Source organism: Eschrichtius robustus, chromosome 6, assembly GCF_028021215.1.
Source record: "Eschrichtius robustus isolate mEscRob2 chromosome 6, mEscRob2.pri, whole genome shotgun sequence".
NCBI classification, from domain to species: Eukaryota; Metazoa; Chordata; class Mammalia; order Artiodactyla; family Eschrichtiidae; genus Eschrichtius; species Eschrichtius robustus.
Genome location: NC_090829.1, coordinates 59,017,942 through 59,035,015, shown reverse-complemented (window position 1 = coordinate 59,035,015; position 17,074 = coordinate 59,017,942). Strand labels below are relative to the sequence as shown.

The 17,074-nt window shown below is 37.1% G+C and overlaps 1 protein-coding gene across 1 annotated transcript in view; it reads left to right on the top strand.

The window, feature by feature from the left end:
• The window catches only part of MRPL47 (mitochondrial ribosomal protein L47), a 29,639-nt gene that overhangs the window by 1,053 nt on the left and 11,512 nt on the right, over nt 1-17,074 (top strand). The window contains exons 2-4 of the mRNA XM_068546284.1: nt 2,252-2,403; nt 2,949-3,009; nt 5,955-6,051. Coding sequence (XP_068402385.1) covers nt 2,252-2,403; nt 2,949-3,009; nt 5,955-6,051 — 310 coding nt within the window. The remainder of the gene's footprint in view (nt 1-2,251; nt 2,404-2,948; nt 3,010-5,954; nt 6,052-17,074) is intronic.

Genomic DNA, 17,074 nt, shown 5'->3' with positions numbered 1-17,074 from the left:
AACATCAACTATGGTTTTACCATTCAGAGATAAACAGATTTTCTTCTATTCTTTTTAACTTTGAGTATATAGACATACATGAAATTTTAAAATAAAATCAGGATAATATTTACGTATATGCATTTTTATGTTCTACCCTTGTTTTCCAACTTTTTATTTTAAAAAATTTCAAGCCAAAAGGAAAGTTGTAAGAGTAGTACAAAGAATAACCATATACTCTTCACCTATGTTAACCAATCCTCAGCATTTTGTCACATTTTCTATACTTTTTATATCCATGCCTTTATTTTTCTGAACTGTTTGAGGCATGTCAGAATTGCAAACATCATGGCACTTCAGCATATATCTCCTAAGAACAAGAACACTATCTTAACCACAATACTACAATGATCACACCAGGGAATTTTTTTTTTCTTTCTTAATTTTTAATTCAGAGTCCAGTCAATGAACATTTATCCTGTTAATTGTCATGTATCATTAGTCTTCTTTAATCCAGAATGGTTCCTTTTTTTCTCTTTCATGATATTGACATTTTTTATAAGGTCAGCCTTTTTAGAATATTCCTTCATTTGGATTTGTCTGATTGTTTCCTCATGATTAGATTCACATTAAATTTTTCTTGGTAGGAATACAACACTTGTTATACACTTCATTATTGTATTTTAAGTTATTTCCCCAGGTCATTAAATATTCTTTATAAACATGACTTTTAGATGACTGCATAATAGATTATCATACAGATGCACAATAATGTTTTTAACCATTCCCCAGTTGCACATTTACATTATTATCAGCTTTTTGATATCATATATAATGCTTTAATAGACTTTTTTTTTTAAATTATTATTCATTTATTTATTTATTTGGCTGTGTTGGGTCTTCGTTTCTGTGCCGAGGGCTTTCTCTAGTTGCGGCAAGCGGGGGCCACTCTTCATCGCGGTGCGCCAGCCTCTCACTATCGTGGCCTCTCTTGTTGCGGAGCACAGGCTCCAGACGCGCAGGCTCAGTAGTTGTGGCTCACGGGCCTAGTTGCTCCGCGGCATGTGGGATCTTCCCAGACCAGGGCTCGAACCCGTGTCCCCTGCATTGGCAGGCAGACTCTCAACCACTGCGCCACCAGGGAAGCCCCCTTTAATAGACTTTTTAAAAGTACAGTTGACTTACAATATTATATTAGTTTCAGGTGTATAACATAGTGATTCGATATTTTTATATATTACAAAATGATCACAATAGACACTTTGATTTATCAATTCCCATCTATGATAATTTGTCTTTTTTTTAAAAAAAATTATTTATTTTTTATTTATTTGGTTGCATCAAGCCTTAGTTGTGGCAGGCAGGCTCCTTAATTGTTGCTCGAGGGCTCCTTAGTTGCAGCATGTGGGTTCCTTGGTTGTGGCATGCGAACTCTTAGTTGCAGCATGCATGTGGGAACTAGTTCCCAGACCCAGGCCCCCTGCATTGGGAGCTTGCAGTCTTAACCACTGTGCCACCAGGGGAGTCCCTCTGATAATTTCTTTAGTTGAAATTTCTAAATTCAGTGGAATTACTAGGTTAAAGGAGGAAGAATTGGGGTCTCTGATGTGTTGTGAAATTAAAGTTCAGAATGTTTTTATCTGCTTATATGCCCACTAGCCGCACATGAAGGACCTAAAAATGTTACCTTAAAGTATAATTATGTCGGGCTTCCCTGGTGGCGCAGTGGTTGGGAATCTGCCTGCCAAGGCAGGGGACACGGGTTCGAACCCTGGTCCGGGAAGATCCCACATGCCGTGGAGCAACTCAGCTCGTGCGCCACAACTTCTGGGCCTGCACTCCCGAGCCTGCGAGCCACAACTCCTGAGGCCTGGGTGCCTGGAGCCCGTGCTCTGCAACAGGAGAGGCCACCTCAATGGGAAGCCCGTGCACCGCAACGAAGAGTGGCCCCCGCTCACCGCAACTAGAGAAAGCCCGTGCACAGCAACAAAGACCCAACGCAGCCAAAAATAAATAAATAAATAAATTTTTAAAAATACCTTTAAAAAAATATATATATAATTATGTCAATATATTGGCTCTGAAGTTACAGGATAGCAACATATATAATGGCATGTTAAAAATAATTTCTAAAGCATTTTATGAGTTTATCATTTCTTGGGCAGAAACCCCAAGTTGATTTTTTGACATTGTAGATGAGGAAATGATTCTGTTTATTGCTTATAAAATCCAAATGTTGTGAAACTTGAATCACTTGTTTATATATGTTCAGTTGCAGGTTTTCTCTTAGTCTGTTGACTAAGAATACACCAAATGTCACATCTTTTCACCAGTGTAGATTACTTCATACCACATTGTCTAGGAGAGGACTGGAAGAATTTTTTGATGACCCAAAGAATTGGGGGGAAGAAAAAGTGAAATCTGGTGAGATATTTGGGTTGACTATATTAAATAATTTTATTGAACCTTCTGTCATTTTGGGATTATTTATTCAGTTTGGGAATTACTTAAGTGTTTCCTTTTTGATTTCCTTTGGGAATGTCTATTAGAGAAGATTAGAAGGACAGTATAATAGTAGAGTTAACTGTTCCTTGGAAGGTTGGCAAAAGGTTTAGAAGAGGAGTAGGCTGAAATTAACTAAAGTGAGGTTTGGGGTTTGTTTTACATTTCATTTTTTTAGAGATAATTGAAAATTTATAATGATATTAAGTATTTTGACATTAGACTGAAGGTACATTCTATACTAATACTAACATTTTTTGAATGCTATTGCCAGTCACATTACTAATATTTTCATATGTGTTATCTAATTTAATCACAATTAAATCCTAATTATATATTGTACTATAATATAATAAAGCTATTACACATTTTACAGATAAGGAAACAGGTTTAGAGAGGTTAAGTAATTTGCCAAAGGGCATGTAGCTAGAAAATTATTTCATGTTATGAATTTATCATTTTAATAGGAGCTTCATGGACCTGTCAGCAATTAAGGAACAAAAGTAATGAAGATTTACATAAACTTTGGTAAGTATACTGAGTACATTAACATCTAAGTGTTTGAAGCAGTTATAGTATAATAATGAGGTATAAACTTTATCTGATTTAAGAAATTAAGTAAAGTGATTTATAGTACTGTTGGTGATATATAAGATCATTAAAATTTTTATAAGTACTACAGAGGTTAAATTACATTCTGACAGATGTATCAGAGTTCTTAAATAGTTGGGAGTTTAGAAATTTTACTGTAACTGCTACCAGTCATACTACCACTTTTATACTAAGAATTTCAGGAAACTAATAAAGCAAAATGGGGATGAGTTGGTCACATTTAGGCCTTCTTCCTTTTTATTACCTTTTGCATGGTCTGGAAGCTTTAGCTTATTTGCTTTGAGGAAGAGTATTGGAGGGTGCACTTAATTGGAAATTTGGGTAGGTTTTTCTGGCAGATACTCCTGATGAATTAGAAAGAATTGAGAGGATTTAAGACAGATTTGCATTGTATATATACATATATAAATTGAAGTATAATTGACATAACATTGTATTAGTTTCAGATGTGCAATGTAATGGTTCAATATTTGTATATATTGTAAAATGATCACAATAAGTCCAGTTAATATCTGTCACCATACATAGTTACAAAAAGTTTTTTTCCTTGTGATGAGAATTTTCAAGATCCATTCTCTGAGCTACTTTCAAATATGCAGTACAGTATTACTGACTATAGTCACCATTGCCGTACATAACATCCCCATGACTTTTTCCTTTTATAACTGGGAATTTGTACCTTTTGACCCCCCTATACCCCCACATTAATCGACTATATTTAGCCCAGAGCTATGTTTGTTTGGGCTGCACTGTGTTTTAAAAATTGGGAAGTTTTGCACAAAAATAAGGATTTCTGGCTCCTCTTGAATAATCAGACCTGTGATGTTGCAACACTGAACCTGCATTTTTACATGGTGACAGTTGGCTGGTCTAAATGGAGTAGTGCATACCACTTCTTACCCATCTTGTTGTTCTTTCACCAAGCTCCCTTCACTCATAATTACTATTTGTCCGGGCACTGTAGTAGGCATTTAAAGTTTGATTTAAATGGGTTATCTTTGATTTAAAGGGTTGATTTAAAGGGTTATCTTTCATGGCAGATTAAAGAACTGTAAAATGCTTATAAAACCACTAATATTACAGGCTTCTTTATGTGATACAATAAGAAATATATATTTTGTCTTTGTCTCTGATCGCTTAACACACAGCTCCTAAATCCCTTGGAATTTGCCTGAGTGATATGAGTGTCTTCTAATCAGGCAGCTCTTGGGGGTGGGGGCTGGGGGGTATTGTTGTGTAGCTTCAGGATAGAGGCTGATTGCCAGAAAGGCCAAGGTGTGATTAGCGGATGGAGCATTCAGCCTCACCACCACCCCCACTTTTGGGGAGGGAGAGGGACTAGAGATCGAGTTCAGTCACCAGTGGCCAGTGATTTAATCAATCATGCCTGCATCATGACACCTCCGTAATAAACCCTAAACAACTAGGTTTGGAGAGCTTCCAAGTTGGTAAGTACATGGAAGTTCTGGGAGGGTGGTGTGCCTTGAGAAGGCATGGAAGCTTTCCACCCCTTCCCCATATCTTGTCCTGTGCATCTCTTCCATCTGGCTGTTTCTGAGTTGTATCCTTTATAATAAACCAGTAAGAGAGTAAAGTGCTTTCCTGAATTCTGTGAGCTATTCTATCAAATTATCAAACCCATGGACAGGGTTGTTGGAACCCCCAGTTTGTAGCTGGTCAGTCAGATATGTGGAAGGCCTGGAAATTGCTGTTGGCATCTGAAGTGGGGGGCAGTCTTTCTTGTGGGACTGAACACTTAAATTTGTGGAATCTGGCTCTGACTTCAGGTAGTTAGTGCCAGGGAGTTGGAAAAGTTATGTTGGAAAAGACAACATGTTACTGTCAGGAGAGAAAAACCCCTCATTTGGTGTCAGAAGTGTTATGTTTAAAACAGCACAGATTCATGGTAAAAAATACGTTGTTTTAAAGCACATTTACTGTTGGTTATTGGTAAAGGGATAGTTAAGGCAGTTTCAATATTCATCCTGGCTAAAGCCAAATAATTTATCTTCTGCCACTCCTTCCCCCAAAATTGTCTTCTTCCATACCAAAAAGTACCCCAATTCCTTTGTTTCATTTTCTTTGCCCTCTACATTTATTTCCTTTACTTTCTTCCAGCTCTGATTCTCAATCAAACATATTTATTCACAAAAGTCACTCACACTTGAGCTTTACCACTTCAGTGTTTTGATTTCAGTGATTTGATTGTGTTTGCTTTGGTTTCCTTTCCAGCCTAACATATCCCATCTCTATGAAGCTTTCGTTGATCATCTTAGCCAGAAGGAATGTCTCATTTCTCCCACTTAATTCTCCTGGTAGTTGTTGTCTGTACCACTGAGTATACCACACCACATTTCAGTTGTGGAGGGAGCATAGTGGGCTAAAAATAGAATGGGTTTTCCACCCAGGGAGTTCAGGATTTGAATCTTGAATTAGCCATGTGCCCCCCGAAACCTTACTTCTCTCAGCTTTAGTTTCTTCATTTAGAATGTGTAAATAGTTCCAACTTCAGAATTGTTGTGAGAATTCAGTGAAATAAATGTATATAATGTGCTTATTTAGCACATTGCCTGGCGTATAACAGGAACTGAATAAGTGTTATTTATCTTCCATCTTCTCTCTCCACTTGGAATGTAGGGACTACGTTTTATGCTTTTTTGTAACTCTTCTAGCACTTAACCTTACTTAATGCAGTATGTGGCACATGGAAAATTTATTGAACAAATGAGTAAGAATAGATGTAGCTCTATATAAAGGATTATTCTAAAGGACTTTTGAGTACAGATCATTAATTTTGATGTCAAAAAATCACAATTAATATAAGCACAGAATAGCATTACAAGCTCTGTTTTTTGATATAGGTATGTTCTCCTGAAAGAAAGAAACATGCTCCTAACTCTAGAACAGGAGGCTAAGCGGCAGAGATTGCCAATGCCAAGTCCGGAGCGGTTAGAAAAGGTGAGATTTGTGGGAGGCTGAAGACTGCTGAGTGTGGGATAAAAGCTAAAAGGTGTGAGTGTATGGTTCCTATAATTCTTGGCAAGTAGATTTCTTTCTTTCTATTTCCGCTTGATTTTTAGGAAACTTACAGTTATGCAACTATCACTACTATCTAATTTAGAACATTTCCATCACCACAAAAAGAAATCTCATGCCCATCTGCAGTCACTCCCATTCCTACCTACAGCCCCCAGCATATGCGTGGACATATGTTTTTATTTATCTTGGGTAGATACCTAGGAGTAAAACTGCTGTGTTGTTTGGTAAATCTGTGTTTGAAATTTTAGGAAACAGCCCAACCATTTTCTAAAGTACCTGCACTATTTTACATTTCTAGTTCTGGTTTAGCTACTTCTGCACCAACTAGGTCAGATTTGTTTAATGCTTTTTTTTTTTAATTGATGTAAAAAACCCATAACAAAATTTATCATCTTAACCATTTTTAAGTGTATAGTTTTTTAATTAAAGTATAGTTAATTTATAAAATTGTGTTAGTTTCAGGTGTACAGCATAGTGATTCAGTTTTATATATATGTATTTTTTGCAGATTGTTTTCCAATATAGGTTATTACAAGATATTGAACATAATTCCCTGTGCTGTGCAGTAAATCCTTGTTGCTTATCTATTTTATGTATAGTAGTTTCTGTCTGTTAATTCCATACTCCTAATTTATCCTTCCCCCACTTCCTCTCCTCTTTGGTAACCATACGTTTGTTTTCTATGTCTGTGAGTCTGTTTCTGTTTTGTATATAGATTCATTTGTATCTTTTTTTTTAGATTCAGCATATAAACGATATCATGATATTCACCTTTCTCTGTCTGACTTCACTAAGTATAATATTCTCTAGGTTCATCCATGGTTGCTGCAAATGGCAGTATTTCATTCTTTATTGTGTCTGAGTAATATTCCATTGTGTGTGTGTGTGTGTATGTATGTATGTATATACATGTGTGTGTGTATATATATGTATTTGTACATATACACCACATCTTCCTAAGCCAGTTGTCTGTTCATGGGCACTTCAGTTGTTTCCATGTCTTGGCTGTTGTAAATAATGCTGCTGTGAACATTGGGGTGCATGTATCTTTCCAAATTTGAGTTTTTCTTTTTTCCAGAAATATACCAAGGAGTGGGATTGCTGGATCATATGGTAGCGCTATTTTTAGTTTTTAAAGGAAAATTTTCTGTAGTGGCTGCACCAATTTACATTCCCACCAAAAGTGCAAAAGGGTTCCCTTTTCTCCACACCCTCTCCAGTATTTATTATTTGTAGACATTTTGATGATAGCCATTCTGACCGGTGTGAGGTGATATCTCATTTGGTTTTGATTTGCATTTCTTCAGTAATTAGCAATGTTGAGCATCTTTTCGTGTGGCTGTTGACCATCTGTATGTCTTTGGGGAAATGTCTATTTAGGTCTTCTGCCCATTTTTTGATTAGGTTGTTTGTTTTTTCAATATTGAGTTGTATGAGCTGTTTGTGTATTTTGGATATTAACCTCTTGTCAGTCGCATCATTTACAAATATTTTCTCCTGTTCCATATGTTGTCTTTTCATTTTGTTGATGGTTTCCTTTGCTGTGCAAAAGCTTTTACATTTTGATTATGTCTCATTTGTTTATTTTTGCTTTTATTTCCTTTGCTTTGGGAGACTGATCTAAGAAAATATTGCTATGATTTATGTCTAAGAACATTTTGCCTATGTTCTCTTCTAGGAGTTTTGTGGTGTCATGTCTTATATTTAGGCCTTTAAACCATTTTGAGTTTATTTTTTCATATGGCGTAAGGGAGTGTTCTAATTTATTGATTTACATGTGGCTGTCCAGCTTTCCCAACACCATTTGCTGAAGAGACTCTTTTCTGCATTGTATAGTCTTGCCTCCTTTGTCTAAGATTAATTGACCATAGGTGTGTGGGTTTATTTCCGGGCTCTCTATTCTGTTCCATGGATCTGTCTGTTTTTGTGCCAGTACCATAGTGTTTTGATAACTGTAGTTTTGTAGTATAGTCTGAAGTCATAGATTAATTGACTGTAGGTGCATGGGTTTATTTTTGGACTCTGTATTCTGTTTCATATGTCTGTTTTTGTGCCAATACCACCGTGTTTGGATTACTGTAGTTTTGTAGTATAGTCTGAAGTTTGGAAGGGTTGTACCTTCAGCTTTGTTCCTTTTTCTCAGGATTGCTTTGGCAATTCTGGGTCTTTTGTGGTTCCATATAAATTTTAGGGTTATTTGTTCTAGTTCTGTGAAAACTGTCACGAGTGTTTTGATAGGGGTTGCGTTAAATCTGTAGATTGCTTTGGGTAGTATGGCTATTTTAACAGTATTATGTCTTCCAATCCAAGGGCATAAGGTATCTTTTCATTTCTTTGAATCATCTTCAGTTTCCTTTATCAGTGTTTTATAGTTTTCAGTGCATAGGTCTTTCACCTTGGTTAAGTTTATTCCTAGGCTTTGTTTTTTGTTTTTTTGACACAGTTAAAAAATTTTTTTTTAACTTTCTCTTTGTGGTATTTTATTGTTAGTGTAAAAAAATGCAACAGATTTCTGTATATTAATTTTATATCCTGTTACCTTGCAGAATTCATTTATTAGTTCTTGTGTGGAGACTTCAGAGTTCTCTATATAGAGTATCATGTCATATGCAAATAGTGACAGTGTTACTTCTTCCCTTCTAATTTGGATACCTTTTATTTCTTTTTCTTTTCTGATTGCTGAGGCTGGGATGTCCAATACTACGTTGAAAAGAAGTGGTGAGAGTGGGCATCTTTGTTCCTGAATTTAGCAGGAAGGCTTTCAGCTTTTCACCATTGAGTATTATGTTGGCTGTGGGTTTGTCATAAAGGGCTTTTATTATGTTGAGATATGTTCCCTCTCTACCCACTTTGGCAAGAGCTTTTAACATGAATGGATGTTGAATTTTGTCAAATGCTTTTTGTGCATCTATTGAGATGCTTGCTCATGTGCTTTTTGTCTTTCCTTTTGTTAATGTGGTGTATCACATTGATTGATTTGCCTATGTTGAACCATCCTTGTGACCCTGGAATGAATCCAGCATGATCATGGTGTATGATCCTTTTTAAGTATTGCTGGATTTGGTTTGCTGATATTTTATTGAAAATTTTTGTCTATATTCATCAAAGGTATTGACCTGTAATTTTCTTTTTTTTGTAGTGTCTTTGTCTGGTGTTGGTATCAATCAGGCTACTGATGGCTTCATAGAATATCTTTGGGAGTGTTCCCACCTCTTCAGTCTTTTGGAATAGTTTGAGAAGGTTTGGTATAAATATATAAGTTCTTTGTATGTTTGATAGAATTCCCCAGTGAAGCAGTCAGTCCTGGACTCTTGTTTGCAGGGAGTTTTTTAATTACATATTCTATTTCACTTCTAGTGATCGGTCTGTTCAAATAATCTGTTTCTTCTTAACTCACTTTTGGTAGGCTGTATGTTTCTAGAAACTTGTCCATTTCTTCTAGGTTTTTCAATTTGTTGGCATATAACTGTTCATAGTATTCTCTTATGATTTTTTGTATTTCTGTGATATTGGTTGTTATTTCTCCTCTTTCATTTCTTATTTTGTTTATTTGGGTCCTTTTTTCTGGGTAAGCTTGGCTAAAGGTTTGTTAATTTTGTTTATGTTTTCAAAAAACCAGCTCTTAGTTTTATTGATCTTTTCTATTTTTTTTTTTAAATCTCTATTTTATTTCCTTCCTTCTGCAGACTTTGGGTTTTGTTTGTTCTTCTTTTTCTAATTCTTTTAGGTGGTAGTTTAGGTTGTTTATTTGAGATTTTTCTTGTTTCACGAGGAAGGCCTGTATTGCTACGAACTTCCCTCTTAGAACTGCTTTTGTGGCATCCCAGTGGTTGTTATTATCTTTTGCCTCGAGGTATTTTCTGATTCCTTCTTTGATTTCATTGTTGACCCATTGGTTTTTCTGTAGCATGTTCTTTAGTTTCCATGTGTTTGTCCTTTTCCCATTTTTCTCACTGTGGTGCATTTCTAGTTTCATACCATTGTGGTCAGAAAAGATGCTTGAGGTAATTTCTATCTGCTTAAATTTGTTGAGGCTTGTTTTGTGACCTAGTATGTGGTCTATCCTGGAGAACGTTCCATGCATGCTTGAATGCATGTGTATTCTGTTTTTTTTTTTAATGTAGTGTCCCATATGTCAATTAAGTCCAACTGGTCTGTTGTGTCATTTAGGACCTCTGTTACCTTATTGATTTTCTATCTGGATGATCTGTCCATTGATGTCAGTGGGGTGTTAAAGTCTCCTGCAATTATTGTATTATTGTCCATTTCTCCCTTTACATCTGTTAGTATTCATTTTATATATTTAGGTGCTCCTATATTGGGTGCATATATGTTGACCAGTGTAATATCCTCTTCTGTATTGATCGTTTTATCATTATATAGTGTCCTTTGTCTTTCTTTATGGCCTTTGTTTTAAAGTCTATTTTGTCTGATAGGAGTATTGCTACCCCACTTTCTTGTCATTTCCATTTGCATGAAATATCTTTTTCGATCCCCTCATTTTCAGTCTGTGTCTTTCACCCTGAAGTGAGTCTCTCAGGCAGCATATTGTAGGTTCTTGGTTTTTTAATCCGGTCTGCCACTCTGTGTCTTTTGATTGGAGCATTTAGTCCATTGACATTTAAAGTAATTATTTATTAGTATGCACTTTTTTCCATTTTAATCTTTGTTTTCCAGGGGTTATTTTATAGTTTTTCTTTGTTAATTTCTTCTTTTTGTTTTTCCTTTTGTGGCTTGATTATTTTCTTTTGTAGTATGCTTGAGTTCCTTTTTTTTGTTTGCCATGCTGCGTGGCTTGCAGGATACTTAGCTCCCCAGCCAAGGATTGAACCTGTGCGCTTGGCAGTGAAAGCACAGAGTCCTAGCCACTGGACCGCCAGGGAATTCCCTTGAGTTCCTTTCTTTTTGTTTTTGTGAATCTATTGTAGGTTTTTGATATGTAGTTACCATATCAAAAGTATGGTATGTTGACCCATAACTATATCTAATTGCTTTAAGCTGATAATCATACAAGTTCAAACACATTCTAAAAGCTCTACATTTTAATTCTTCCCTCCCCAACATGTTGTGATTTTGGTGTCCTGTTTTACATCTTCATGCTTATCCTTTTGCTGTTAATTGTAGTTACCATTGCTTTTACAAAATTTCTTTGATTGTTTTTTAATCTATGTACTGGCTTATTTAAATGATTTTCAGTCCTTTTATATATTTGCCTTTCCTACTGTGATTTTCCCTTTCCCATAGAGTCTTGCTTCTTTTCTATTTAGAGAAGACCCTTCAATATTTCTTTTAGGGTAGGTTTAGTATTGCTGAATTCTTTTAATTTTGCTTGTCTGAGATATTCTTTCTCTTTCTATTTTAAATGATAATCTTGCAGGGTAGAGTATCCTAGGTTGCAGGATTTTCCCCTTTCAGGGCTTGAGTATATTGTGCTACTCCCTTCTGGCTTTATGGGAGTTCCCTTGCAACTGACTTTTTGTTTTTCTCTTGCTGCCTTTAGAATCCTCTCTTTATCTTTACCTTTTGCTGTTTTAATTATGATATGTCTTGGTGTGGGTCTGTTTGGGTTCATCTTGTTTGGGACCCTCTATGCTTCCTGTACCTTGATATCTGTTTCCTTCTTTGGGCTTGGGAAGTTTTCAGCCATAATTTCTTCAAATACATTTTTGATCCCCTTCTATCTCTCTCTCTCTCTTCTCCTTTTGGAATCCCTATTATGTGTAGGTTGGAGTGCTTTATAGTATCCCATAGATCTCGTCTGTTGCTTTCATTGTTAAAAAATTTTTATTTATTTACTTATTTTTAAATTAAAAAAATTTTTTTTTGGCTGCATTGGCTCTTTGTTGCTGCATCAGGGCTGTCTCTAGTTGCAGTGAGTGGGGGCTACTCTTCATTGTGGTGCTTTCATTTTTTTCTTTTGTCTTTCTGTCTGCTATTTTGATTGGATAGTTTCCATTATTCTATCTTCCAGATCACTTATTTGTCCTTCTGTGTCATTTAGTGTGCTATTCATTGCTTCTAGATTGGTTTTCATACCGGCAATTGAATTGTCTAATTTTGATTGGTTCATCTTTATAAAACTTCTGGTTCCTTGTTATAGTGATCTTTATTTTTATTATTTTTATCTGCTTTTATTTATTTCTTTATTTATTTAAAATTATGTGTTTATTTATTTATTTTTGGCTGTGTTGGGTCTTCGTTGCTGCTCACGGGCTTTCTCTAGTTGCAGCGAGCAGGGGCTACTCTTCATTACAGTGCGTGGGCTTCTCATTATGGTGGCTTCTCTTGTTGTGGAGCACGGGCTGTAGGTGTGCAGACTTCAGTAGTTGTGGCACGTGGGCTCAGTAGTTGTGGCTCATGGGCTCTAGAGTGCAGGCTCAGGAGTTGCGGCTAACGGACTTAGTTGCTCTGTGGCATGTGGGATCTTCCTGGACCAGGGATTGAACCTGTGTCCCCTGCATTGGCAGGCAGATTCTTAACCACTGTGCCACCAGGGAAGTCCCTGCTTTTACTATTTCCATTTTGAACTTAGGGTCTGTAGACTGGTGAGGTCTATTTTATTATTTGTTCTTTCAGGGGATTTCTCTTGTTTTTTTAAATTGGGAGTAGTTCCTCTGTTTTTTCATTTTACTAAACCTTCTCTGTCTCTCTGGATTTAGGAAAAACAGTTATCTACTGTGGTCTTAAAGGGGTGTTTTTATGTGGGAGTGTCCCTGTGTAGACTGTGTCCAGTATTTTTGGTGTGAGGGCTGGTTTTGGATGCCAGTCATGTCCTTCCTAAGAGTACTCGTCGTTATTTCCTTGATAGAGCATGTGACTGGTGTCTAGAGTCTGTGCTGGATGTGAGGCAGGGCTTCCTCTTTGCTCTGTGGCTGTCACCGCCCAGTCGGGTGGGGTCTGCTCCCCAGTTTTTGGAGTAGAAGCCTGAGGGTCAGGTTCAATTAGTCTCTGTTGCCCTGCCCCAAAGGAGGTGATTGCTGAAGCAAGTGAGGCTCCTGTGGTCACGGCAAACCTGTGCACCACCTGTGTGGTTCTGTCCAGAAGCATCCCAAGGTCCTGTCACTTTCTGTGTTGTGTTTGTTCCAGATCTAGTGCAAGGCTGTGGCGTGGAATAGGCTGGGGGTTGGGGCATTGTGTCTGCAGGAACTGAGGTGGCTGTGCTCCAGCCTGAGATCTGGGCTGCCTCTGTGACAGACTTCTCCAGGACCTGTCTTCCCCAGATCTAGTGCTCAGCTGCACAGAGAGGGCAGAGCCAGGGTGCTCTCTCTGGGACACCAAGCCCGGCCTATCTGGGTACTCTTGACCTGGGCCTGTCTGCCTGAGATTCAGCACTTAGCTGCTTCACATTCTTGTGGCCAGTGCCCAGTGCGCCCACTGACAATGTCTGCCTGACTAGACACTGCCCCCATGTGTGCACTGATAATAGTCTCTGTGGCTCTGCCCAGATCACATCCCAGGCACCCTGGTCTGTCTCTGCCTAAGTAGACTGAATCTTTGCCCTGGTCTCATGCCAGACTATGGTGTGGAGTGAGCGAATTTGGGGCATTAGCCCTTTCGGATTGGGAAGTACAGCAAGGCAGCAGCTGCCAGTGCAAGGCTCTTTCAGACCTAATTGTTAGCAAGCCAGCATGCGTTCAGTCCTCCCAAGTAGAGTCTAGGTTTCTCTAGCTCTTCTGTCTGTCTCAGCGGATTTCCCACCAGGCAAGGGGGCTTGTCTCCTCATGCAGGACCCCAGGACTGGGATGGGGATGCCCAGATTGTGGGTTGATCCACTCCCTCCCTAGGGTGAGGGTCTGCCTATGTGAACCTTCTCTTCCTTACAGATCCTTCCCAGGGTAACAGGTCCTGACCTGATGCCTTTTTTATCCATTCTACCTGGTTACATGGAGATCTTTCATGCAGCATTGGTTATGTAGGAGATCTTCTGCCAGTTTCCAGTTAGTTTTCTGTGAGAATTGTTCCACATGTAGATGTATTTTTGATGTGTTTTTGAGGGGGAGGTGAGCTCTACTTCCCCCTACTCTGCCATCTTGATTCCCCTGCTGTAGCTCAATAATATTAAGTATGTTCACATTACTGTGAAAAGGTAAACTATTATTTAGGTTAGATTTTCTTCATCATTAAAAAGAAATCACTTGGGTTCTTTATTTCCATTCCTAGAGGTAATCAATCCTGTGTGTTTTCTATTTACCCATCAGAATTTCATCAGAATTTTTCTCTGCATGTAGAAATGTACCTGATTATTTTTATTTACACAAATGTGGTTATACAGTTTGTACTCTTTTGAAACTTGCATCTTCTACTTACTAGTGTATTTTGGAGATTTTTCCGTATCAGTAAGTGCAGAAGATCTGCCATTATTTTTTTCATGGCTGTACATGTTTAAGATATTTCTTCCATGTAGAGGTTTTATGTTTTATTTAGTTAGGTTTATCAGGTTGTTTCTTTTTTTCATAGAGTGCTTTCAGGGTCAGCTCTTTATTGATTTTTTTCTGTGCCATAGTAAGTAGTCAGTGAGATTGGAACCCAGCTTTTTGTAATGGCTTCGGTCTTGTTGCCTTACCTCCGCTGCTTCAGGTTTCTTTCCCCACACTGCTCACCACCATGAGGACCTGATATCCCTGCAGAGAGTCAAAGAAGGTGTGGGATAAAATCTCAATTATTTACCCTAATTATGGAGAAGGTTATTCTGCCTTTATAAAAATTGAGTTAATCATATTTTGGGGTTTTTAAACTTTATTTTGATAAAACATGAGGCTGACAGAAAAATTACAAGAAAAATACAAAGAGGCATCCTTCACCCAAATTCCCTATGTATTTTACCACGTTTGCTTTATCCTTCTTTGCCTCCTCTCCACATAACTACATTTTTCCTCAGCTGTTTGAGAGTAAGTTATATATGTGATATCCCTTTACCCATAACTACTTTAGTGTATATTGCCAAGAAATACAAGGATATTTCCTTACATAACCACTGTACAGTTTTCAAAATCAGGAAATTAACATTGATACAATAGTATAATCTACAGATCTTACTGAAATTTCATTAGTTATTCCAACATGTCCTTTTATAGCAAAAAAAATCCTGGCTGGTGTGTTTTCAGTGTTGTCTCTTGAGTCTCCTTTAATCTGATTACTCAGTCTTTCTTTGTGTTTCATGACATTGACACTGTTGAAGAGGATGGGCCAATTTGGGTTTGTGATGTTTCTCATGATAATCATGATGATTGGCACTAATATCATAGAAATGATGCTGTATTCTTCACAGTGCATCATATGAAGAGGCATGCAGTGTTGATTTGTTCTGTTACTGAACTTGTTAGCGTTAGTATTTGGTTAGCCTGGTGTCAGGTTTCTCCACTGTATAGTAACTAAATTTTTCTTTACATTGAGACCATGTAAATATCTTTTAAACCCTCCAACTTGGACTCATTGGTTTTAGCATCTACTGATGATGATTTTTGCCTCAATCAGTGATTATTACTGTGATGTTTGCTAAATGGTGATTTTCTAATTTCATTGTTCATTCTACATTATTTGTTAGCTTTCTTCTGTAAGGAAGGGCTTTTCCTTTTCTCCATGTCTTCCTTTCCTTTCCTTTCCCTTCCCTTTTCTTTCTTGAGTCATGCATTCCAATTTTATTCAATGAGTTAAAATCCTTTAGTATCATCATTCTAGATTTGGCCAGTGTGTTTTCCTTCAAGCTGGCCTATATGTCCTCATCATTCTTTGATGAGGAACAGCAAGATATTCTGGATTCATCGTGTACTTTTCCTGCCCCAACCCTGGAATCAGCCATTTTACAGAGGAACCCTGATTCCTTTGAATGGAGAATGGTATATTTAGAAACTAAGATCTGGTTGGTACATGTTTTCATTGCTACAAAACATTTGTAAAGTAGTGTTATTTTATTTTTAGGTATATTTGGCAACTCTTCTTTTAAGGAAAGTTATGCTTTAGAAACTCTTTTAGGTGGATTGGCTGTTTATAAGTAGCACATTGTTTATTTGATGAAAAAGCTTTTGCTATAATGGTGCTGTTCTAATAAGACTTTTAAACTGCAATAATAGATTATCCCCTCTGCCTGCTTTAAAAAATATATTTCAGAGGTGAACTTCAGCCCAGTAAATCATATGTACTATACTTTCTGAATTAGTAGAATCTAAAATAGTAAAAGTTTTAAACTGAAAGTGATTATAATTTTTTTAACCTCAAATACAGTTTTCTCAGTGCTTTGTGACATACTACTAACGAAAATATATCAAGAAAAGTTTTAAAAGAATTATTCTCTATTTAATATATAAGCTGAGGCTTTGGAACTATGTAAGGACACTTTTGGCTCTGGGAAAGTTGTAAACTAGAAAAGAAAGCTCTTTGAAGTTGGCTTTTTTGAATGGAGTGTATCTAATTGATACTTTTGATTTTCTTTCTCATCTGTTGGCATGAACATGAATAATTGGATGTTAACTCTGTGGACTTGGTAGCCATTTATTTTCTGTCTTTGTGAGCTAACATTAGATTTCAGTTAGGAACCTCAGCCCTGACCTTGGGCACACTCTTTAATGTAGTCAGTCAACAGCCAGGTTTACTGAGTTCCTAAGGGTCAGAGAGCTTTGTATTAGGCCCTGATCAGTGTGGTCTCTTCACTCTTCTAAGTTTGTCTGTCTTCAAGATAGGATTTGTCATTCTTACCCACCTTTTATTTCTCAAGGATTTTATAGAAATTCATATAGTTGAGAGGAAGTAGTGTGAGGATTCAGTGTGGCTTTGAGTCAAGTAGGCCATAAAAGTGCTGAGTGTGAGCTGCATATATAGGTTATGAAGTAGTTTAAATATGTGGCTTTCACATCTCTCTTAGGTTCCACAGCTACCTGGGGAATTATCTTTATAATCTAATACCCCTCCCCTTTTTAGGTTTCTTATAAGGAACAAGTATGTATAT